The 26,316-nt window shown below is 45.5% G+C and overlaps 1 protein-coding gene across 1 annotated transcript in view; it reads left to right on the plus strand.

The window, feature by feature from the left end:
• Nucleotides 1-26,316, plus strand: part of Hipk2 (homeodomain interacting protein kinase 2) — a 158,439-nt gene that overhangs the window by 12,404 nt on the left and 119,719 nt on the right. Inside the window, exon 2 of the mRNA XM_015493889.2 lies at nt 23,079-24,162. Coding sequence (XP_015349375.1) covers nt 23,081-24,162 — 1,082 coding nt within the window. The 5' untranslated portion in view covers nt 23,079-23,080. The remainder of the gene's footprint in view (nt 1-23,078; nt 24,163-26,316) is intronic.

Genomic DNA, 26,316 nt, shown 5'->3' on the forward strand with positions numbered 1-26,316 from the left:
GAAGTTGCATACAGTACCAAACACTACATGTAATTGGGTTTTCCTATACATACATACCTATGAAAAGGTTTAATTTATAATAGGCACGTTAAGAGATTAACAACAATAACTGTTAATAAGTAGGACAGTTATAATAATATACTGTAAAAAAAGTTATGTGCATGTGGTTTCTCCCCTCTCTCTTAAAATATCTTATTCTAGTGTTCTTTTCCTTCTTCCTGGGTTGATAGCATGCCCACAGGTTATGATGAAGTGGGGTGATGACAGAGGCATCGTGATATGATGTTAAGCTCCTACTGAAGGGCTATGTAAACACAAGCACTGTGATACCATCATAGTTATGATAACTGAGATGGCTAGCGTGTGACTAATGTGCAGGTATTATATACAATGTGGATACACTGAGCAAAGGGAAAGAACAGGACGGCTTGAGGATATCATGCTATTCAAAATAGCATGCAATTTAAAACTTATGAATTGTTTATTTCTGGAATTTTCCATTTAATATTTTCAGATGTTGGTACACCACAGATAATTGAAACTATGGCAAAAAAAATAACAAATAAGGAAGGACTACTGTACTTTCACACCCATATTCTAAATAGCTTTTTTGAGATCTAATTCATATAACATAAAGTTCATACTTTTGAAATGTATACTTCTGTTTTTTTTTTATTTTTGTCTATTCACAAAATCACCACTATCTAGCTTCAGAATATTTCTTCACCCCTCCAAAAAAAAAAGGAAAAAAGAAAAGAAATAAAATCTCATCCCCATTATCAGCTACTTCCCATCCACTTCCCAGAGTCCCTGTGACCACTAATCTACTTTCTGTCTCTGTGGATTTGCCTGTCCTGGACATTTCATGCAAATGGAATCATACAATCGTACAGACCTTTGTGTCTGGCTTCTTTTGCTTAACATGATATTTTCCAGTTTCATTCATATTGTAACATATATCAGTACTTAATTGCTTTTTATTGCCAAATATTTTGGTGTATGGCTATGCCGCATTTTGTTTATTTATTAATCACTTGGTGGACAGTTGGGTCATTTCCACTTTGGGGCTATTGTAAATAATGTTATTGTGAACATTTGTGTACACATTTCTGTGTAGATGTGTTTTCAGTTTGTTAGTATCTCATTGTGTTTGATTTGCATTTCCCTACTGATTTTGAGCATGTGTTTAGTGACCATATTTATGTCTTCTTTGTAGAAATGTATATTTGTGTTTTTTTTTTCTCATTTAAAAAAATTGGCTATTTGTCTTATTGTTGTTGAATTTTAACAGTTCTTTATGTATCCTGGATACTGTGTGTGGCTTTTACAATAGGCATGCAGTCAATGTCATAAAAGTCTATAATCTTTTAGGTGACCTCTAGAAGTGATTTCCCAGATACTGAATCCCCAGTATCTGAAGCCTGAACACCTCCCCTTATGTTTTATCCAGAGCTCTTCTTAGCACAGAATCCTTAAGCCAATCTGATCCTGGAGCCCAAACCTGGAATTTGCAGCAGCAGATGATAGCTAGGGTCTAGATGACTTCTGGCTGAATGCTTGGGAGTCCGGGACTACTATATCTTGGTTTCTTCTAGATGGAGGACTTAGGGGTAATGAGCTTTCTTGCTGTGGGTTTTCTTGCCAGGGTTCTCCATCCTGTGGGCACCTAGATTCTGGGGCTGGGGACTACAAGGAGGTACGTTTGAGGACTTTGGCTTCTTTCCACAGTGTCACTGCCAAGATGAGTAGCATATCTTACTGGAGTTGTCTGGCACTTGTATGTCAGACACAAAAATGTCCCAAGGAAAATTATGTGTCTATTTGAAAGAGAAGGGAGTTTTATGGGGAACCCTGGAGACTGCTTAAAGACCAGGGTATCATTCTGAGAACTGAACTCTGTGGCCCAGGACATGCTGTCTGCTTTGCTGCCCCTTTGGATTTGTGCCCACAGCCCTTTGTCCTTCTTTCCACCTGAAGAGCCCAGCCCTTCCCTTCCTGCCCCTTCAGAGCCAACCGTGTTGCCAGGCCCACTGGGACTCCTGCCCTTCTCTGAACCTCTCAGAACCTCTGTGAGCCCTCCAGGGGAAGGGGTCCCATCTGTACTGTCCTCTGGAGAGCATCTCTGCCAATCTGAGAAGCTGCTGAGCCACAGCCTGCCCCAAAGACCTGGCCTTGCTGTGACGAGGGTTTGATGGGTCATGGGCAGATGGTACTGACTCCTCTTCAGCCAGACAAGACAGCTTAAATCTCTTAGTGCCCAGGATATTTGCCTTGGAGGACAAAGCCAGCCCAACTGCATTTGAATGGTGCTTACTTAGTTTTAAGGGGCAGAAGGCACCTGTAGATGTGCACCGCCTGGACAGGGACAACTGCTGCGGAGGCCACGGGACTCCTTTGGCTTCTCAGAACATTCTGACCTGCCTCTGCCTGCTCCACTTTCTTGACTTTATAAAGAAGTGTATTCTTCCCTCAGAAAGTTTCTGTTTATTTGGATCACTGTGTGTTGGAGCTAGAAGATTCCTTGAGGAATATCCAATCCATTATTTTTCCAAACTCCTATCCTGATAAAAGTATTAAATACTTGGTGTGGAAAAGAAGTTTTCCTTTGGTCAATAAATTTGGGCCACACAGCATATTGTAGGGTCCTCTTGAGGACTGACAGTGTGCACTCTTCTAGAGAGGCTCTGAGGAGTCTGTGAGAGAGAACAGCTTAATTTGAGCTAACCCAGCATTTTTTAGATGGATTGATGTCAGTTCTTCTTCTCCACAGTGGGTATTAGCACCTCCCAGGGCACTCGGAGACCTGTGTTCAGAAGCTTAGTGATGTGCTCAAATCAGCACAAAGCCAGGCTTGAAACCGAACTATATAATTCCCATTCCACTGTCCATTCCAGTTATAATATTATGCTTGAATAAAGGTTTGTGATTTTTTTTTAAATGCTTCTTATTTACATTGTTAATGAAAAAAAAAAAAAAAACCCACAGCACTGGCTCTAGAGTCACAGTGACATGCATTTGAATCCAGTTGTGTCATTGTGCTCCTTGTGACCTCGGGCAGCTAACCCTGCAAGTCTCTCTGAGTCTTTCTTCCACACCTTGATGGTGAAGAGGACCATCTCCCAGGGTTGCAGTGAGGATGCAATGAGAGAGCGTATACAAAGACCAAGCTTGCATTCTTATGTTTGTTTCTTCTGATTTTTTTTTAAATTTAATTACACCAGGGTCCCAGTTCAGTTATCTATGATGTTAAAAAGCTGAGCATATTCTAGAAACACCAAGAAACTAATAATGATGATCGTAGTGGGTATTTATTGAATAGTGACCGAAAGAATGAATGCACATGAGACAGGAGTAATCACCTATGGAAATTCAGAGCGATACTGAACTGCTAATATTCATGGGATCAGAGGGAAAGCAGGCAGACAGGCCAGAGCGGGGGATTAGCTGGTCAGGTGGGCAGCTGTGTGCAGTGCAGCCTGCTCAGGATCACAGGCTACCTGCCTTCCCCCTCACCCCCACAGGTGAAAGTGCCTGAGGATTCCGTATTAAATAGGTAGCATTTTGCCTTTAGAATACAATTCCTATAAAAATCAAAACAATGCCAGGCCTGCACAAGGTTTGCCCTGAGGGGGTAGTTGAAGGACAAGTGGAACCCGGCAGGACAACAGGGCAGTGCAGGGCACAGGAATGACAGAGGGCCCCAGCGCAGCCCAGTGGCTGAGGCACAGAGCATTTCCAGGATGGGCCCCCACAAAGCCCGCATCCCGGGGCTTCCTGCTCTCTCTTCCTGAAGAAGTCTTCTTACCTCTCCTTGTGGCAGGGCCCCAGGCTCAAAGCCTGCTTGTCCAGCTTTGGAATTTGTACTTCTGCTTAGGAATTTAGACTGGTGCCCGAACACAAAGCCTGGGCATTTGTTTACCGCCAGCTTGGAGGGGACACATGCTCAGCGCTGAATCACTAGTGGCATTGGTGGGGAGCTGGCCTCTTCCCTGGGCACCAGGCCATGTGTGCGCAGTCTTACCCTCACCCCGGGATCTACTAGGACTGACAGGCCCTGAGCACGAGTCTCTCTGGTGTCTGTCTGTCTGGCTGCTCCTGGTTTCTCAGGGCCTCTCCCACCCCAGCTCTCCCTGCCATTTTCTCAGTAGGCACTGCTAGGAGCGCAGTCGGCGGGGACAGTAAATGACCCTCCCCGGGGCCCTGGCCGTGACGAGGGGACCATGAGTGCACCAGTGTGCGTCCTGCCGCAGCTGTGCTTTGCACAGAGCGCTCTTCATGTAGCCACCCGCACGTCGTGCCAGCCCCGTCTGCCACGCCAGGTGCCGGCTGGCTCTCCGGGACGCTGGGAGGCTGCGCGCTGCTGGCACCGGGCAGCTCACAGCTTCTCCTGCTTCCGCACCTCCAAGCAAACAGACCCGACTCCTGCTCTGCGTTTAGACTGTGGGATTTTAGTGAGGGGCTGAGGGCGGCCGTTTCTGTGAGATCGCCTTCTGTGGGCTTGCCTGGGACTGCTGTGCAGCATGACTCCTGGGGACTCGAGGAGGCCACTTTGGAAAATAGGTGGCAATCCCTCAAAAGGCTAAACACAGAGGCACCCCATGACCCAGCAGTGGTACTCCTAGGTTTACACCCAAGAGGAATGAAGGCATTGCCCACATAGGCTTGTATAAGGGTTCATAGCAGCATTATGTGTGACAGCCAGCAGCAGTCCACATGTTCGTCAGCCGAGGAGTGGATGAACAAAATGTGCTGAATCTGTTCAGTGGAATATTATTTGGCAATGAAAAGGAATGTGATGCTGATATACTGCAAACCCACCCAGTTTCACAGGGAAAGTGTGTGGCATAGGGGCTGCCAAGTCTCGGGTAGAGAGAGTTCCTTTCCTTGGCTCTTCTTTCCACAAACTCAAACCCTTTCTCTACCTCACATATAAGAGCTGAGGTCTGGGGTCTGCAGGGTCGCTAGGGCTGTTTCAATCTTTGCCAGAGGTCCAGAGCCTGCAGCACCCCTCCTCCTTCACGGACACCTGGTCTCTTAAAGCAGCAGGAAGGATTTCCTGGGAGTGAAAGGAAATTGGCCTTCTTCAGTAACAACAGTTTTTCTCTTTTCTAATAACTTTCCCCCATTAGCCTGCAACTAAGAAAGGGCCTGTCTTGTTCCACGTTGGTTTTCTGTTTATGGCCAGGTCATGATCCTGTAGCCATGAATCATTTCATGCAGCCCAGGACCAAAGGGGCTGGGGGAGCTTCCTGACCCAGACTGCTGATGTAGCAGAGGCCGGATGTGCAGGACCTCTGACCATTGTCACCTGACCGTGGTCATCAGCTCTTTCCTGCAGTCCCGGGCAGAGGGCTCCAGAGACTTCGCACCACAGTTTGGGGGAAGAGCTCGAGAAGTGAGCACATGGGAAAGTGACCGGGGCTAGAGTCAGTCCACAGGGCTGCCTGCACAGAGGAATTTTACAGCAGGAGTAACTGTCGGAAGCAGGGCCTGGGGCCACCTCACTTCCTTGGGAGCTCCCCGCCCCGCCCCCTAGTAAACCTTAGGATTTTGTGGGTGTAAAAGCTAAGAAATAAGACAGGACAGGTGTATCCTTTACCCTTTCCTGTGTTCCCTTTTGCCCCTTAGGTATATATTCTCATGCCTTCCCCCAAACTTTTGTTTTGATTCAGCAATTCTTAGAATAGAAAATATTAGCGGGGGAAGAGGCCAGAAGAACCCAGTGGGGGTCCTGTGTGAGCCATGTAGCTTGAGCCAGGGCGGAAAAGGGAAATGGATTCCCGCTGAGAGTGGGGATGGAGCCATCGCTTCTGTCCAACTAAAGAAGAATGAAGGGCTTTGGCTGGCGGGGTCAGGACCTCAGGGCCAGCAGCCCCACCTTGTGAGAACTGGCGGAGGACTCCCAGCCCTGGTCGGCTCAGCTCGTGGAGGAGTAGATGGCGTGTACCTGATGCTGGCCACAGCCTCCGAGAGCCCTCTCTGCCCCAGCCACAGAAGGAGAGAGCCCTGGAGGAGACATCCTCCTCCGCTCTCCTAGGCCAGGCTCTCCAGTTGGCCGAAGTCTCACTGACCCTGTGGTTCTCTGAGGGCTTCTGTGTTCTCCCTCCAGGATGGGAGGCCCCTTCCTCCCCTGTCCCCAGCCTGGGGACGCGGTCTCTATGTCCTCTGATAGGTCCTCCAGCCTCCCCTGGGGCACCATCCTAACTCAGGACCGGTCTGAGAGCTGAGTGAGTTTCCAGGTAGCTCTGGCTCTATTCTGCTAAGTTCCCAGGAAGACACTCGGCCACCTGGACACGGGGGTGTTGGAGCTCTTCTGGCAGCTGGTTGAGGGGCTGCGAACACCAGGGTGTGCCCTCCCTCTTTTTTCTGTCTCCCATGTTGCCACGTCCACGTGAGGGGGCGCCTCCCCAGCCCACTCTCTTCCTCCGTCAGCTGTGGGGACGTTCCTCAGCCTCCTGTGGCCCTGGCCTTCCCTGGCCTTCCCTGGCCTGGCCTTCCCGCCTCACCGTGGCCAGTTATCTCATCCCATCCTGTCAGCGTCTTGGTCTCTGAAGAACAGGTGCTACCTCTCCCGCTTTTTCTTGTAGATCATGGAAATCAACAGGTGTTTCTAGATGTTCACTTTGGCCTCAAGAATCCTCGGCTTAGCAGATTTAGAAATTTGACTTCAGAAATTCTAGGATTATTAAATTCTGAAGGGCTGCTTCCTACTGACTAATCTTGTAAAAGACTGGGTGTTTGGTGGAGAGCTAATCCTCACACCAGCAAGGCTGGGCACATGGTACAAGGGCATCTCCTCCTTGGTCAGAAGATCTTTTCTGGAATCTCACTAACAGACCAGAATGTTGTTTATTAAGCACAAAACTTAAGCAAAAGGAATTAGATACATTTTAGTGTGCTTATAAATTATGAAAACATTCTCTGCTCTGGGAATATTTACATTTAAGGAACCTGAAGGAGACATCTAAAGTTAAGTATCATTTTACTCCCTAAACAGTGAGAAATCACAGACTCTTATTTCTAGGTTTCACCAAGACCACTGTCAGTTATCTTCATTACATCCTCTTTATTTTGGTATGTTCCACATACCATAGACCTAAGTTCAGGAATATTCTCATGAATCACATTTTCAGTTGGTCATTCTGGAAACACAAATCCCCTGGCATCTTGAATCCCAATTTTGAAGTTCCTGAGTCTTCCTTATTTTAAGATCTGTAAATTTCTATTTATAAGTTAGTACAACATAATACCCCAGCTAGGGACATGGAAAATGCTGTGCCTCATGTCTAGTAACCTCCATCTAAAACACCATATGATTAGGAGTGGCCAGAATAGTTGTTTGTTCAACCATTAATGAATCAGTGGTACCCTGTGTGTAAGCAATGCTATTTTTAAACCCATTGCTGACCTCAGTGATAAAGAGGGTACAGAATGTGCCTTGCCTGGCTTGTGAGCTAACCATGAGTAATGCCCATGGTTAAGATGACGTCAGAACGTGAATATTCTTTACCAAGAACATGGCTATGTCATCATGGAGCTGAAGAGTGCTACTGGAGGAGGGTGGGAGAGTTTCATTTTTTCACTATAAAACACACCAGCACAGGGTCAAAACTGATTCTCCCACAGAGCACCCAGCCCTGTGTTTGGTAGTACCAACTCCCATGGTCAGTTTGAAGGGCATCTTCCCCTTTAGTTACCAGAAAGTGATTTGTCTCAAGTTTCCAAACCAAACTGGAGGCCTTTGTGCCTGCTGGTCCTGTGCCTTCCACTTGCTCAGGAAAGTTCCTAGGAGGCGGTCAGAGTGTGCACACTTGAAATCACTAATAGTGGGGATGGTCAGAGCTGTTCTAGATCATTGGACACAAGGATCTCATGAAGCATTTTCATGGGCACAGAAATCATGCCAAAATGTGAAAGAAAGGGATTGAGCTATTTATAAATTTCAAAGTTGTTCTGAAAAACATGTGCTCTGGTTTTGATGGGGAAGCACACTGCACATCACAATCTGATTACATCTAACCTCATTAATTCCAACTCAGTGGGGATGGCAGCATTAAGGACATTATGGCACTATTTAGGATGGGCTCAGTTATACTGAGCTCCATATCTCAGGGCTAGGAACAACAAAGGCTGGTTTCAGAGGCATGCTGCGTTTTGGATTGATTGGTGTCTCTGCTACAACCACCTTTCAGTTCCCAGGCCAAAGGGCCTTTCTTCCTGGATGGCGGCTCTTATTAACGAATGGGAAGAGGACTGTGTTGGTGAATTGCACACTGGTTGTAACAGCTTTGGCCCAGAAATGACACTTCCTGCTCACTTGTTACTGGCCAAGGCTAACCACGTGTCTGGGCCCAACTCTGAGCTTCACAGCTTGGATAATCTGAATGATATCAGGGGTTTTCAAAGAGAAAGACTCAAGACAATTTATTAGATACAGGAGAAAATATTCAAGATGTGCATTTTCTTGTTCTTTGAAATTTTCTATTTCTGTGCCTTTCGTAGACATAAATATTAGTAACATAGAACATAATATAATTTATAAGAGGCAAATATCACATTTATTAGGAGTGAGTGTTCATTTCTTTTTCCTAAGTACACAGTCAAAAGAGTTGAGATTGTTGTTTGTACAATAGATACAAATCTGCAGTAAGCGTATTGTACATAGCAACTAGGTCTCCATTATGAACAATGATGGTGCTTTTGATTAAAATGTTACATGGGAAAGAAGTGAAAAGTGTTTGAAAGTGAATTAGGTAGAATATAGATTCTACACTAGACTCTTTTGAAGCTCTTGAGATTTACCAGATGTCCTCTTCAGAATTCTCCTGACCACATGTCTTTCCTTGAGGAAGAGCACTGGAGAGAAGGAGCACATGAGCTCTTGTCCCATTACTCTGTTTCCGCCGTGCACTCATCCAAAAAGCACACCGCATGCCTCACGTGTGCTGAGGACTGTGAACACCTGTTTGCATTGCCAACAGCGTATGACCTCGTCACATGCTAGCTGTAACATGTAAGCTCGCCGGGCCCCTCTGCTCATTTTTCACTAACCACATATTTAGGGCCTATTATGTGCTAGGCACAGTGCTCAGGAATATATATGTGCATACACAAGTGCATATAGTTGTATCTATATTTATTTATATATATATAAATACATAAAATATACATACTCATTTACTCCTCCCAAGGCCCTGGTGAGGTTCTGTTCTACATGAGGCAATTGAGACACAAAGGTTAAGTAACTTCCAGGGATCATAAATGCAGAACCACTTCTGACATAGTTTTTGGGACCTGGGAAATAATCTGAAACTGAGCCCTTTGAACCCAGACCACTGTGAACTTGGAGCCTGCCTGTATCACCAGATACTGTCCTGTATTCATGTCAGGTCACAGGAGAGCTATCAGATATTTCAGCCATGCTCTGGAGGAAGGAGCCCCATGGCAAGAGCCAGTGTCATCAGAGTGGGCTCCTCCACCCCACAGGTGGTCAACAGTGTGGAGACCTTGGGTGATGGCAACACCAGGAAAGGTTGGGTGACAGTGACTCACAGTGTGAAATGTCCTTTTCCCCAACTGAGAATGGGCTACTGACTGCACTGCCAGGGGATTCCCTATACCAGCTGATGTTCGTATGCACAAACACACTTACCAACACCCACTTCAGTACTGTAAATAATAGCACATTGCATTTTTGTTGTGTTTGATAGTTTCCAAAGCAGTTGACATGTTACCTTATTATTCTGAGTGTGCTCCAAGCACAATTCCAAGAGGTTTCTGTTTTCTCCCTTTTCTCCATCTTTGTTTCTCTTCTCTGTGCCTCCCTCACTCCCCCCAGCATCCCCGCCTCCTTTCCCCACATCCCTCTGACTTTGCTTCCTTTTGCATCTCCCTGCCCTTCCTTCTCCTATCACAGTGTGGAGGTGACGCTTCCTCTGCTTTCCCAAAGTGAGCCCTAATTGAGTTTAGTCAGATGTCAGGTAAAAGCAGGGGAGGCAAATGACGAGTTCTCCAGGGAGCACAGAGCTATAACGTGGAGCTGCTGCTGCAGACATGCGTGCCAGGGCTGGGAATGTAGCTCAGCAGATAGAGCATCGCCTAGCAGGCGTGAGGGCCTGAGTTCGAACCCCAGCACCACAAAAATAAACATGCTTGCCATGTAAAGCAGGAAGGGAGAGGATGCATCTGAGGAGGTTGGAAGGAATCCTGCCCAGGGGGAACTGGGAGGTGGCGGGCCAGAGGCTGGGTGTGATATATCATGACATCACTGTGACTTGGGAAATGCCTTGCAAAAAGTTCCCTTTGCAACCGAATGACAGTGTGAGGAATGGTCAAAGACATAACAGCAAGCAGGCGTGGGGCCCTGTGTACAAGCCAGGGGTAGTCCTGGGTCCTGGTCCCTTAGTCCAGCACAGCAAGAGGTTGAGCCTAGGAAAGGTGAGTGTGAGGGGGTGCCCTCTCCAATTCCTGAGCTCTTCATCTCCATAGTAAGAACAGAGTGAAGTTTCATGTGCTTTCCTTAGAAATATTGCTGGCAGGAAGGGTAACTAGAATGTGGGAATAAAGCCCTGGACACCTCTAACTTTTTCAACCCAAAGCCCACAAACACAGGCTGTGAGCCCGAGAGGGCCATCAGCCATTTGGCCATGACTTTGTGTTTATTATACTTAATCAGAGCTGGAGTGCCAACGTGTTTTGTCAGTGAAATGCATCCTGAATACGTGCAAGCTCTATTAGTTTCCTAGGGCTACTGTAACAAAATATCACAGATTGGGTGGCTTAGAACCACAGAAGCTATTCTTTCACAGTTCTGGAAGCTAAGAAGGTGTCAGCAGGGACTCTGCCCCCCGAACCCATGAGTCTGGGTAACCCTCATCTTCTAGTGTCCAGTGGGTTCCAGCGATCTTTGCCATTCCTCAGCTAGCAGTGGTTCATGCCAGTCTCCACCTCTTGCTGTGTGACATTCTCCCTCTGTGTCTCTGTCTTTTTTCATAAGAACACCAGTGGTGTTGGACAAGGACCCACTCTAAAAACCTCATCTAACTTGACCCCATTTGCAGTTTGGAAACATTATTTGGACACAGGTATGGGAGGGTTAGCAGTTCAGTTTTTAGAGGGTCACATAGCAGTAGAATTTTACACTAGAGTAATAGAATAACATGCAGCAATGGAATTGACATAAATTTTTGGTATGAATGACTTCCCAGGGGCATGGAAATAAGAACCAGACCACTGTGGGAATGAGTAGGCTAGGCTCCCAGCTCTGACTCTGTGAGTCAGATGTTTTTGGTTAGCTTGAAAAGACGACTCAGCAGTGAATGGGCATGGCACGAGGAAGGTTTAGGTAAGAAGTTAAAACATCATTTTACTTCACCAAGATGTTACCAGGCATTTACAGATAAATAATTGTTTTTTGCACAAAAGATTTTGCCTACCGGATTTTGAGTCTTGATTTGGACTCTAAGACATTTCTAAAGGCTAGAACAGTTCATTTGGGTCTCCCTCACATTGCCAGACACATACCCACGTCCTCCTGACCTGCTGAGGTCTGATCAGCTCCTTTCTCCAGGCGAGCCAGCAGCAAATGGAGAAAAACCCAGCATCAGTCAACGGCAGGGAGCGGCTGAAGGAGTCAGGGAGGACACTTTTGTAAAGAATTGTAAAGAATTGTGACTCCAGCACCTGAAAACTAGCACTGCTGGAACATCCTTATTTAGAACATTTCAGGGACAAAGTGAGTAGTCTTCTGGATCTTTGGGTTGAAAAAAAGTGCATACTTAAATGGTAGCCATCTGGTTGAATCCAGAAGTGTCGTTGATTTTGCTTGTGGAGTATAGCTGTTTGACACTTTCATCCTCCATTGGAAAGAATATGCAGAGTTGAAAATACTTTGGACAAAAAAGGTAATGTGAATAACAGGTGAAAATCGGGGGGCTCCTAAGAAAGGCCAGTTGGAGGCTCGTTAAGACACACGTGGCCACACGAGGTGTGGTGACCCAGGAGGGACCCTTCCAGCCCTGCCTGCTCCATGCCATAGCTGAGCTGTCTTGTTGAGTTACTTGAAGCAATGTTTGACACCCAGAGTCAGGACTGAGAACCCAGTGTCAGTGTTACCAACGTGCCACTGCCAATTCTCCTTGGTACCCAAGTGACCCCAGTTTCTCCTGGATATTGTGGAGATGTATTCCTGTATGGCCTTTTCCAGAAATACAGTGACATGAACTCATGCAGAACTTAATTTAACAATCTTTTGCTTTTTTGCCTTTCCATATGTAATATCTGACTGACTGAAATGTGATTGTAGTTTCTTTGTTTAAAAATTTTTTTTTTAGTTGTAGATGGATGCAACACCTTTATTTTGTTTATTAATTTTTATGTGGTGTTGAGGATCGAACCCAGTGCCTCACACATGCTAGGCGAGCTCTACCACTGAGCCACACCCCCAGCCCCTAACTCTAGGTTCTTTAAGGAAAGATAGAGGGAAAGCACAAACTTCTTACTGTGGAGGAAAAGGCAGAGTTCTTTTGGCATATCGTGACTTTTTATCCTGATAAAATTACAACTCTGGTAAAATTCTTTTGGTTTCTTTAAACTGAAAATGTGTGTGTGGAATTCCTGACCCTCAGGGCTTCAGAATATGGCTTTATTTGGAGACAGGTCTTCACAGAGGTGATCAAGTTAAAGTGAGGTCATTGGGTTGGGCCCTAATCCAAAGCAACTGGTATCCTCATAAAAAGGGAAACTTGGACCCAGACACATAGAAGGAAGACAACGGGAAGGGCCTCCGGGAGAAGACCACCATCTCGCAGCCACCAAAGAGGCCTGGCACTTGTCCTTCCTCGCGGCTCTCAGAATTGACCCAGGCAGCTCCAGCCTCCAGAACCGCTGGGCAGTGACCTCTGTGGTTGAGCCACCCAGTCCCTAGTACCTTGTCCCGGCAGCCCTAGCACCAGCGCACCTATGGATAGAAGCTGGTTTGTGTTTTAAGATTCTTAATCAACGCGACTCTTGTTCTTGTTCCTAGTTGTTTGTGTACATACTTGTTTTCCTTTCATTGATTCCACAGTTGGCTGGAGAAACTGAAGAGCTTGTGTTTTCTCAGTGGTGGCCTTTATCTTGCCTGTGTCAGATTGCACTGGGAATTTTCAGATTGTTTGAGGCCCCCACACATGGGGGTGATGGCTTATGGACTCTGTGTATCACCCACCCCAAGTCCAAGGCAATATGGGAGAACCACAGGGAGTGACTGGAGAGAGGCTTGGTATCGTGGGCAGGGTTGGAACTTTCAGGAAGAGAAGAAAGTCTGAACTCGGAGAAGGGCTGATTTGGACAGTGAGCCAGTAGGTAGGTAGATGGGTGGGGAATTTGCGAATGGCAGGAAAAAGATGTTTTCTCAATTGAAGAAACAGCTTTGGTAGGATTTTCAGATTGAAGGCAGCTGACGTAAAGGGTTTTGAATGTTCTTAAGAGAATCTCGTTTCCTGGAAAGGCAAGGGGCCTTGCTGGTTCTCTTCCCAGGAGAGCGCTTCTTCCCTCCCTCCTCCTGACCCCTGTGGGACGAGAGGGCTGTTGGCTGACCCTCAGCCAGGCCCAGACGCTCCTCTGTTTTCGTTCTCCTGGATCAGTCCCTTAATTGTGTTTATTACCGCTGTATCCTTGACTTTTCCCTGTGACTCATACTGTCCTCCTCATGCCATTTGACGAAGCCTGTGACCCCAAGGACTTCTTTATTTGCCATCTGCTCTACTTTCTGCACCTTCTCCTGGGAAACAGCTTTATTCTCGTGGATTCCCTTTTCAGCGAGGCATTGATAACAGTCAGTGTCTCCAGTCGTGACCTTTTGCCCATGCTCCTGGCCTGAATTTTTCCCTGGTACACACAGAGAACGTTTCCTCCTGTCATTGCTAACTCTGAAATGAAGCCTACCGACGCTGAGCCCCTCTGGCTGTGCCACAATGTCACCATTAAGGCACCTTAGTCTCTTGGGCTTTAAGCCTTTCACTGCAGTCCTTTCCCCTTCTGATATCTTCACTCTGTCCTACCGACCTGCCCCAGCAATGTTTTTGTCCCTGTCTTTGGCCTTAGCCATGAACGAGTTCTGGGTGACATTGCCCTCTTCCCCTTCTGATTAATCCTGTGTGGGCTCAGCCCATCCTATTGATTGCCATTCTTCTTTGAAAATGGTTCATCTTCATTTAAGAGCCAACCCAGCACATAGGCACTAGCTGCTGTTGTTAGAGACCAGCAGCACCTGACTCTGTAACTTTAGTAAATTAAGCAATTCCTTGCTTCAGAGTTTCAGTAGAAACAGATGAACATTGGATATTTCAACTTAGATATACTGTCAGTGCTTGTCCTTCAGCCTGTTAAAAACTGATTCCTTTCTCCTCCCCTCCAGATAAGTGACACTTCAACACCACTTCTCACCTGCCGCAGTCTGGCTGGGCACAAATCACGAGCCACTGAAGCAGGAACAAACTTTATTTTTAAACTGCAGGAAAACACTTCACACAGCTCCCGGGGAATCCTCCCGAAGGCCAGGAGGCTTGTCCTGGAAACCCCCAGCCGGAAATATCTCCCCCCGAAATCCCTCCTCCTGCACTTCCCCAACCAATGGGAACTCTCGGGGAATCCCCGGAAATCCCCACGAGAACTCCAAAATAGTGCGAGAACTCAAAAGTTGCGGCAGAGGCGGATAGTAATGCCTCGCCTGTCAATCAATACTGTTGGCAAAATGCCAGGGGCCATACAGACTCGGCGGTGGCTCTCAGCATTCACCTTCCCTGCTCTGCAGTGGAACCCACTTCTTTTGATCCCTCAGACGTATTTGGTTCTTCTTCTTTGTCCTTGTATCCCATCTGTCAGTGTGTATTACCACTTCCTCTCTGCAAAGTCTATAATCCTGCTCCTCCTTTCTGTTTTCTCAGATCATTCCTTGGTCCAGATCCTCTTGGCTTCAGAGAACTGCTGTGACAGTCTCTCTGACCACTGACTGCCCAGGTGCCTTAGCCATGTCTTCTCACTCAAGACCCGGGCTCTGCCCGCTGTGCCATGGTGCACCAGATCAGTAATAGGCATCTCTCTAAAGAGGTGAATTTATTTTGCTTTAGTAATCTTAGTGGTTTTATTTCTCACATGTCATCCTAACCTGAGGAGACAGGCATGGTAGATGACTAGGAGGGTGCTGTGGGTGTCTGTTGTGTTATCAGACGGTGCTCAGTCAGGTGTGTCCCTGGTTCAGATCTGTCTTCTCTTCCTTATTGACTCGCATCTTTCCTTTGGCTGTTACAGTGCCCATCTCCTTGTTTAGTGCTTCTAATCCAAGAACCTGAATAGTGAAGAAGCTTGGTTTGACATGGATTTGGGAGTCAGGGAATTAAAAAATCAGTTCTGCTAGTAGTAGCAAAGTGACTCTGGACAAATTATGACACTTCCCATAGCTCCATAAAATAGCAAAATTTGCCTTCCCCTGAAGTTGTGGGGAGTAAGCATCCGCAGTCTGGCATATACCAACGGTGTCCTAATAATCTGTACAACTTGCTGTGAGTTACAGAGGTGACCTTCGGTCAGGCCAAAGGAAAAAGTGAGCATCTTTCATGGTAGGCCTTCAAGCCAACTCCAGGATTACTTCAGGAAACTGGGGTTGTTAGGTGACAGTGCTGGTCAGGTGGGTGGTGGGGCACACAGTGTATACTGGTGCTCACTTGCTGCCTTAGTATGTGTCAATGCACGCTTCTATGCACATGTGCTGCATTTGTCTCTAAGCAAAGCAGGAGCTTCCTGAGGGCAGACACCAGAGTGCTGGTTGCTCCCCACGGGGCTGATTTATTTATGGGGATTTGGAAAACCAAACTTCTGTCTTGCAATGATACCCCCATCTTTCTACTCATAGTTCACATATTCAGGCTATAAAAACTGCCTGACCACAATCCATAGTGAGCCCTGCTTTTGAACTACTGTTTAATCTGGAAGTGCTTATGTCACCTAGAATTTCCAGTTGTCCTTTATTACTTAGCATTGAATTTAGTAATGCCAGGAGACTGTAAGTTATTTTAGGCCAGTGGTGATGTCTTAGTGTTTCCTGTCATGCCCAACACCAGTTTTGTTTTTAAATATAGAAAATCCTTAATGCCAATTTGATTATTGATTTTTTCCCCTATTTTTCTCAAATGCCCAGTGCCGCAATCAGCAGTATTGTTATTGTCATTATTGACACACAAATTCTGAAGAGCTTATGGTTGATCCTAAACTGCTTTGGTGGAATTATACTGTATATTTAACATAAACAACTGATAGATAAACACACTTTGACTGGAAACAATATAAAAGCCCTTACACATTCAGTATACAGTATTCTGGAAATGTACCTTTTAATAATAGGCTAATCTAAAATTATCTTCGAACTACTTGTAAAGTACAAACTTGAAAAGCAGAATAATTATTAAAATTTCATGAATATTGTTTAGTTTGCCAACAAAGAAATTTTTTTAGTACTTTTCAACTCTCTGAGGCATCAAATCATAATACAGTATTTTCAGGATTATATCAAATAACCCTTTTCTAGATCTTTAAATTTTTGCATTCAGATGCATATTTCTAACATATATTTTTGACATTTTCTTTGACATAGTCTATAATTTTTATCTTTTTAAAAATATGATATGTCAGACAGATCTGGCATTTTGTTAAGCATGGGAATTAATCCTTCCTTTGAATACCTGATTACCATCCCCCACCAAAAAAATCTGTAGCTTCAAACACTCATTATGTATCCAAAAGATTTAGTAATTGAGGAAGTTGGTACTTCTTATGTAAGGTATCTGGATTCTATTCTCCTTAATAATACAACTAGATTCTGATTGGTAATATATTTCACATCAGCCAAACCCCAAATGAACCTTAAATACTGACAAAAATGGTGCCTGTTTTTACTTATAATTCCTTCTCTTGAGTTTTGCTAGAATTCAGTGAAATTGAATTCAACTTAATCTTTAAAAAAATTTTTATAGTAGTAGATGGACAGAATGCCTTTATTTTATTTGTTTCATTTTTATGTGGTGCTAAAGATCAAACCCAGTGCCTCACACATGCAAGGCAAGTGCTCTGCCACTGAGCTACTGCCCCAGCCCTCAATTTAATTTTTTTAATTCATAGTTGAACCCTCATATCCCTGTAGTTTCACCAGAGTCTGATCTTCCAGTAGATAATTTGGGGATGGTGAAATGGAAAGGAAATGTACTCAGATGTGAAGCAACTTTTCAGTTCATCTAATTGTGAAATATAAAGTTATGAAGAAACTAAGCAAATAAGTGAGGAAAAATAACCAAAAAAGCCAATTCTTCAATGAATCATTTTTTTTAAATTGAGTTAAGAACTTGAGATCATAAAATTTTTTAGATAGTCTTTCTATTAGATGGAAAAAATTCCCCATAACCCTGGAAAAGTGAATTTCTCATTCAACCATTAAGATGAAGAAAAACAAAGCGGCACAAAGAATTTCCTAGGTTTGAACTTTAGGGTCAGGATCTGATTTTGCTATGTATCCCGGGAGCCTAAACCCATTGCTTGACTTCTTAGTCTTCAGGCTCACACCTTTGTGAGATGGAAAGTGGCGTGTTGTTTGTATTAATGGAATGGGCTTCCACAGGTAATCAGGGTTGTCCCAGGCAGTGGGCCATGTGTTCACCTGGTCCCAGAGTCTGGTGTGTACGAAGTACTAAGGAATTTAAGACCTGGAGAATTGTACATGTGCTTTGAGAAGCCTGAGGAACAGGGTTTGACATTACATGTTATGACATTTTATGGAAATACATGGCCTCTATAAAGAGGCCACAAAGAAAATGTTTTGAAAATATATTTTGAAATGCAGATTTATGTATGTTTTTACAAATGCTAAATGAACATTTGAATAACGTAGCCCAAAGAGGGTCAGAGTTTTCACTGTCTACACACGCAGCTATCAAAGTGCACCCTAAGTCTAACTGACCTGGATTTGTTTGGGGCATGAGACAGTCTGCCATCTCTGGCAATAAGGAATGGCTTCTTACAAACAAAGCAATTTAATTCTACTAACTGTAGCATATGTTTTCATGTCAGTTTTATAGGCACTACTTTTCATTTGTTGTATGCAATAAAGAATTTATTACATACAATTGTGAAATATAAGTTGTCTCATAATAAATTTGTTTTTAAATGCTTTTTACTGATCATTTCTATGGCATCCATGTAAACTTGTATCTGTAAAATTTAAACACGTAGCAGGCCTCTATACATGTGCAATATTGAGTATTCATGATTTTAGCCTGTTTAGGAGACAGGGAGTTATGGTATAGGCATGCTACTTGGTAGAAACTTAATTCTAGGTAAGTTCTAGTAACTTAGTTCTAGTAACTTGCTGTACTTCTCACAGTGAACGGAGATGTGGCCATTTTGTCAAATTATCTTGGGAGGCCACCAAGGCTTTTATGGGAAAATCTGGATTGACACACTCCTCTAGGGAACAGGTGTGATTACTGCAAATTTATTCTACTGTGATTTCCTGGATCCCTCATATGGCTCCCCATGAGCCCAAACCTATCCTGATGACTGTGTCTTAATAGCCTCCCCAGTTCCCCCACCAAAGAGGGGCAAATTACCTTCCTTCTATGAGCCAAATAAGAAGGACAGAAATGATTTAAAAAGCAAATGAGATTTTGCCACAGGATTAAACCAAAAATATCCATAAAGCCCCTGCCATTTCTGAAAAGTAAATGGACAAATAAGGAGGTGAGTGGGCCCTGAAGGAAACGTGGAGCTCTTCCTTTAGAGCAGAAAACATAAAGCCCACCCCTCACCCTTCCCTGTCCCTCACTTGAGGGACCTGAATAGAGTGGTGACCAGCTGTGGGCTTGACTCACTGGGTGTTCAACTAATAAGAAGGGTTTGATCCAGAAAAAGATTCTCAAGGAGAACTGTTTGGAAATAAGTTTGATTGTTGACTGTAAGATTATTTTAAAATTAAGCTAAAAAACCACCAGTGGTATTTTATTTCTTATAGAATATTTTAGGGATTTTAGAAACTTATTATTATTGAAGATTCTCTTTAGCTCCAACTTCTTAGAACATGTTGCTTCTCAGAAAAAGATGGTCTCTGCTGTAGAACAGAGGTAAAAAAAAAAAAAAAAATCTGTGTGGTGAATTGCTTCCAGTTCTTGGAATAGTGGCTGTTAACCCTAGCAGAGACCACGTGAGCCCAGGCCAGAGTCTGAGGCAGCTGGCCATGGTGAAGGGTGAAGGGTGAAGGGTGGTTTTCTAGCCACGCAGGTCTCCTCTCTGATCTGGGCATCCATCACCAGAGGCAGCCAGTGATGATTTCCACAATTTTATGACCCCTGGCTGTTGTCCCAATAACAAATAAGTCAGACGCCACCCTCTTCCCTTCTGTAAAATTCCACTTCTTCACCCTGGCCTTTCTACCAAGAACTTTATAAAACAGTGGAAACAGGGCCTCGTGCCTCACTGCTTTTATGTATGATTAGCATATTTCTGATTGTGCCTCCTCTGATACCCCTTCCCCAATAAGAATCAGGGAGTATGCGGAAGGATAGAGACAGAAAGAAGGAAATGCTGGCTTTGCTTGGCCTTTTCCATGGACAAGTGACTGAAATCCCAGAAATTGTCATTGCTATATTGTATGCAGCATCTAGAACAGTGTGGATATCTAGTTGACATGATAAATAGACCGGAACCATTTTCTGTGATGTAGAATGGGGAGCTTGACTTGATCAGAAGAGTCGTGGGAAGAAGCAGGTCAAGTACGAATGGTAGGTGAGCCAGAACTGCTGGGCATAATGATGTGTGCAGATGCGTAGACACAGCACCCAGGTGAGGGTGGAGTTCAGAATTCAAACCGGAGGGAATGCTTCCTCTCATCCGTAGGGTCAGGGTAAAGGTGAGGCTCAGAACTGCCCTGAGGACGTCAGAGCACATCTATCAAAAGTGGACTCAGAACAGTCTCCTGCCAATTCTGGGACTGGAACTACCTAATTAATCTCTGTCTTATATTTTAAAAGTCTTGGTTTGGGTAGGAAAGTATTGGTAGATTTTTCTCTAATTTTCAGAGCCAGGCCAGGTTTCATAGATGGGTGTGACCAGTGATTACTCTATGTCTAGAGAACTAAGTGCTCCTGGATGTCTGGCCATTTGGAGAGCTCTACTCCAGCCACCTAGTGCCCACCACATACAATATGCTTGGTTTAACACTGGGGGAAACACAAAGAAGAGTGAAGTATAAACTATAGCTCTCACCCCCCCAAATGATGGAAATAAGACCTAAATATGTAAATAAGCAGCACAAAAGGAAGTGATTTTATAAGGCAGAAACACGATTCGTGGTCAAATGGATGGTACATATGTTAAGTGCTATAAGAACAGAGAGTGGTAGTGACCACCATGGGTTGGGGTGTTCTGGAAATAGGAGGGATCTAACTGGCTGGTCTTTGGCTAAGCTGAGAGAAGCAGTGAATGTATGCAAGTATGTGAAGATAGGGAGAACAGGAGGCATTCTAGAAAGAGCGAGCAGACCAGCCTCAATAGTGTTGAGCATTCAGGAAGGTTCAAGTTGACACTGAAGCCAGTGAGATAGTTGGAATCAAAATATAAAAGTGTTGGTCCTCATCTTTATCCCCTGGACAGCAAGGAGTCATTGAAAGTCATTTGGATAGAGGAGTAGAAGAGTGACATGCTCAGAGATTTTGTTGTTGTTGTTGTTGTTCAGAGATACTTTAGGAAGATAAATCTTAGAGTCAATCTTTTTATTTATTTATTTATTTTAATTCTTACGGTCAATCTTATGGGGAGAAAGAGTGCTCAGGTAGATCAGATGTCTGTATTTGCTTCGGTGCTACCAAAAGCAATAAATACTTCCACTTTGGAAATGGCAGCAAGAACAGAAGTAAAGACTTAGGTGCAAGAGACATTTTGAAGGAAGGGGAAATTAAGACTTGGCACCTTCTTGTCTGTGGAAGTAAAGACAAATCATCAAAGGTAATTGCACAGTTTGGAAATTAAGTGACCAGAAGAATATTTTATGAACAGAAATAGAGATATTAGGATGAAGGATGAGATGGATAGGTGTTTAGGAAAAGTTCAGCTTTGGAAGATCATATTTCATGTTGTAGCAGGAATAGATATGACTGGAATATAGGAGGGGGTGTCAGCCTGTGATAAACATGTGGGCGCTGTCTGCATCGAAATGACAGTTTAAAATGTTTGAATGGATGATATCTTCCAGAGAGAGTCAAAATGTTGGACATTCCAGCATTTTAAAGGAGGAAGAGGAAGAGGAGCCGCTCACTATACAATATGCAATTAGATATTAGGAGGAGAAGGTTACAGATTCACATAAGTCCAGATAAGAGCATCAAGAAGGAAGTTGTGGTCAGCAGCGTCAGATATTGCAGAGAAGTTAAGGAGCATAGGGGCTGAAAAAGAGTCATTGGTTGGGCAATTAGGAAGTCATTTACCTTTAAGAACACAGGCCTGTCCTGCACGCATGTGCTGGGGGAGATGGAATAAGAGGCAAGCATCTGAGAGAAGGGAGCATGCACCACTGATGTACAGGTAAGAAGGAGAGGTGAGGGGCCAGCATTCAGCATTAGTCTCTCCCCTTCCAAGCTGGCATTTTGTGTGTCCACACACGGGAAGGAGAGAAGGAAAAGATTAAGCTATTGATTCATTTAGCCAACCTTTGTTCAGTGCCTGCTAAGGACTTGGGACCAATTAACAGCAAAAATTGAAAACTGCTGAGAAAGAACAGGGGAGGAAGCAGAGTTCAAGTGAAAGTGAGAGAATATGGATTGTGAGACTAGGGGGCATTTTTAGTGTCGGAAAGGAGAAACATCTCTTCCCGAGGGACTGGAGACAAGGAAAGGATGGAGGATGGATGTAGACTGAGGAATGTTCTGAAGTCAAGAGAATCAAGGAGGAAGTGAGGCTGACCTCAGGCCTCTGGGCAAAGTGGAAGGTGGGTCCTCTACTGAGAAATCGCAGACCAGTGGGGCAGGAGGCGGGGCAGAAAGGAAGATATGGAACAGCCCCTCGAGGTAATGCTAGGGGCAAGGACCAGCTACAATGGTGCAGGACAGAATGCCCGCTCTTCCGTGCTTCTGTAGGAGGTGTTGATGGTGTTTATGGACAACCCCTTAGAAGATGGGCAGTATTTGTTTCTACTTTTACCTTTAAGAACTTATCCTTCTTCACCACTATATTATTTTTCTTTAATACATTTCCTATGAATTCTTATTTTTTTCTGATATCACCATAATTGAAAGTTGTACAGCTATTCCGGAATAATGGTCTTAAAAGATTTCTGAGGTTATCCAGATTGTAGATATATTAGTTTGAAATTATAGTACTTTGTAGATAAATTTATTGATATATGAATTTAGCAGGAAAAATAAGTGAATAGAACCCATGAATCGTGCTACCATCTGCCCCACAAAAGACTGACAGGACATCTTATTCTGCCCAAATGAAGATGCCCAACCAACTGCAATCCATGCAGTACCGCAAAATTCATTTAAGTTGACCAAGATGCCAGGTGGTTACTATGTCTCATCCAGAAGAGCCACAGTGGGGCCTGGGTGGGGACATGTTTCCTCAAAGCAATGAATCTGACTGTTAGGGTCTGTGGACAGGATGAGCAGGGGCCAGGTGCAGGATGGTTACCTGGGTCACTTGATGTAGTCTTCAGCTTTACTAGTATGCAACGTGGTGAGTGGAGAAAGAGGTAAGTGTGTGTCTGTCACAAATAATATTTGTAAGAAATAAATGGTGAACTGATATCCTAATTCTGTATCTGCATCTTGACTGTGGGTCAAGATGTGTCTCCTAGTAGTGGCAGCTGGAACACTGGACCCACTTGATCCCTCAAACTGGGTCCCAGGTGTGCTTCCAGGTGGCCTAGATTCACGTTTCCAAGCTGGTTTGGAAGTGGGATGACAATATCCTGTGTGACTCAAGCCAGAACCCAGATGACTCTATTGAGTTCACTCATGTAAGGGAGACTCAAATATTTGCTTTCCCTTTCCTTCTTATAGGTATGGCCTCACATGTGCAAGTTTTCTCCCCTCACACCCTTCAATCAAGTGCCTTCTGTAGTGTGAAGAAACTGAAAGTGGAGCCGAGTTCCACCTGGGACATGACTGGGTACGGCTCCCACAGCAAAGTGTATAACCAGAGCAAGAACATCCCGCCTTCTCAGCCAGCCACCACGACCGTCAGCACCTCCTTGCCGATCCCAAACCCAAGCCTACCTTACGAGCAGACCATCATCTTCCCAGGAAGCACCGGGCACATAGTCGTAACATCAGCAAGTAGCACTTCTGTCACGGGGCAAGTCCTCGGCGGACCACACAACCTAATGCGTCGAAGCACTGTGAGCCTTCTTGACACCTACCAAAAATGTGGACTCAAGCGCAAGAGTGAGGAGATTGAGAACACAAGCAGCGTGCAGATCATCGAAGAGCATCCACCCATGATTCAGAATAATGCCAGCGGGGCCACTGTAGCCACTGCCACCACGTCCACTGCCACCTCCAAAAACAGTGGCTCCAACAGTGAAGGAGATTATCAGCTGGTGCAGCATGAAGTGCTGTGCTCCATGACCAACACCTACGAGGTCTTAGAGTTCCTGGGCCGAGGGACGTTTGGGCAAGTGGTCAAATGCTGGAAACGGGGCACCAATGAAATTGTGGCCATCAAGATTCTGAAGAACCACCCGTCCTATGCCCGACAGGGTCAGATCGAAGTGAGCATCCTGGCCCGGCTGAGCACAGAGAGCGCCGACGACTACAACTTTGTGCGGGCCTACGAGTGCTTCCAGCACAAGAACCACACGTGCTTGGTCTTTGAGATGTTGGAGCAGAACCTCTATGACTTTCTGAAGCAGAACAAGTTTAGCCCCTTGCCCCTCAAGTACATTCGCCCGGTCCTCCAGCAGGTGGCCACAGCCCTGATGAAACTCAAAAGCCTAGGTCTTATCCATGCTGACCTCAAGCCAGAGAACATCATGCTGGTGGATCCATCCCGGCAGCCATACAGAGTCAAGGTCATCGACTTCGGTTCAGCCAGTCACGTGTCCAAGGCTGTGTGCTCCACCTACCTGCAGTCCCGATACTACAGGTAAGACCGTCAGTACCGAGACGGGTGCAGAAAGCCCAGTGGCATTCAGAGTATGCAGTGGCAGTCACTGTGGGGGAGACAAAAGTATCTTCCAGCAGTTGCTGCCCTCAAGTGACCTTAATGTGGTTGGGAAATTAGGACATGTGCACACTGAAATGAGAATGAGAAGCCGTCTAAGCCAAGTAGGCCAGGGAGCCAAGGAAGATGCTTGGTCCCGATGTTCAGAGTTGAAAAGGACCCCAGGGAGTGAGTAAAGAGCAGAGCAGAGGAGTTGTCCTCATGGATGGGGAGGGCTCAGGAAGCTGGAGGACAGAGCAGGACATGCCATTCAAAGGCACACTGGTAGTGGTGTGCCAGACTCATGCAGGGGGCAAGCAGCTTGGCCAGATGAGAGGATTTTTGAGTATTGAGAGATGGTGATTGGACAGGTTGGGACCAGGTCTTGAGAGGTCTCAAATGCCAAACTAAGGAATTGTAGCTGTATCTCTAAACCTTGAACAAGCCTTGGAAACTCTGAACATAAGGGGTAACAGGTTGAAAGTGATGTTTCACATAGAAAGGTGGCTGGAGGGAGGGGAGAGTGTAGTCGAGGGACTGGTCGGCCCCTCCTGTAGCAAGGTAACCTCAGGCACTACCTCCAGATGCTGGAAGCTTTATAGTACCCTTTTTATTATTATAACAAAAAATCTGAGGCTGGCTAATATTGTTAAAAAAAATAGGTTTATTTAGCTTATAGTTTTAAAGGTGCAAGGGCATAGTGCTGGCATCAGCGTGACTCTGGTTAAGGCACTGTGGCAAATGCATCACGATGTCGGGAGTCATGTGGGAGAGAGACCGCGTGACCATACTGAAAGCTGGAGAAAGGTTCAGGGTCAGAGTCAGGATTTTACAACAACTTGTTCTCAAGAGAACTACCCCAGGGGTCCCTAACCTTAATTCCTTCCAAGGAAAACACCAGCAGTGACCTTCCACTAGGCCCTACCTCCTACAGGTCCACCGCTTCCCGTCATTGCCACACAGAGGACCAAGTTTCCAGCACACAAATCCTGGGGAGATGAACCATTCATAGCCCAACAGGAACACACACATTCAGACATCCAAGCACAGATTTCACTTCTAGCATGGGCCAGGCACAGTGCTGTACAGGATGTGGACGAGGCCCCCGCCATTCCCGAATGTCCAGCATGCTGCTTCCCTGTCTTGGCTGCACATTAGTCACCTGAGGAGCTTTTAAAGACAACCCAGCTTGGCCTCAGTCCCCACCAACTGAATCCACACCTCTGGGGTGGGGGCCCAGCATGAGGGCTTTTCCCCAGCTTTTCTGGACCCCAGTGTGCATCAGTGCTGAGAACAGGACGGCACCTGGTGGAACAGACATAGAGTGCTGCTTGCTTTGGAGTAGGGAAACCCAGGGCTGAACCTGACCCGTCAGCTCACTGGGCACTGCGACTTTGACAGCTGCTTACTTTCTGTGCACCTTCATTTTCTGACCCATAAACGGGGGTCCTGTCACCACCTCCATGGGCTTCTAGGTGCCATTGCATAGTGTAACAGCCTGGTGCTGCAGGTGATGGCCAGTCTATGGGAGGTGACCAGTGAAGAGTTGGTGGAGGTTTCTGGAAAGCAAGGGTCTGGTTTGTGGAGCAGTGAGGAGCTGCGCTTGAAATAACATTGAATATAAGTTGGGCGTGGTGGAGCACACCTGTAATCCCAGCAGTGAAGAGGCTGAGGCAGGAGGATCACAAGTTCAAAGCCAGCCTCAAGGTCCTAAGCAACTCAGTGAGACCCTGTCTCAAAATAAAAAATAAAAACGCTGGGGATGTGGTTCTGTGGTTAAGCACCCCTGGCTTCAATCAAGAAAGAAAGAAAAAAAGGAAAAGAAAGAAAAGAAATAACATTGAACAGTCCCAGAGATGGGAGTTGGAGAGGAGGTAGGGCTGAGCCACACCTAAGAGGCTGACGTGTGGGCTCTAACATCAGAGTCCCAGGGCTCATGGCTGCCTGAGGCCTTCCGCTCTTACCCAACAGTGGGTGTGCTTTCTCCATACCTCCTTCAAGGCCCCAGAGGGAAGGTGGGGCTGTGTGACACAGCTGACCTACGACCCAGTTCTGGGGCTGGCCACCCGCTGCCCCTCCGTGTGGTCTCCCTGGTTC

The sequence above is a fragment of the Marmota marmota genome, unplaced genomic scaffold, assembly GCF_001458135.2.
Source record: "Marmota marmota marmota unplaced genomic scaffold, marMar, whole genome shotgun sequence".
NCBI classification, from domain to species: domain Eukaryota; kingdom Metazoa; phylum Chordata; class Mammalia; order Rodentia; family Sciuridae; genus Marmota; species Marmota marmota.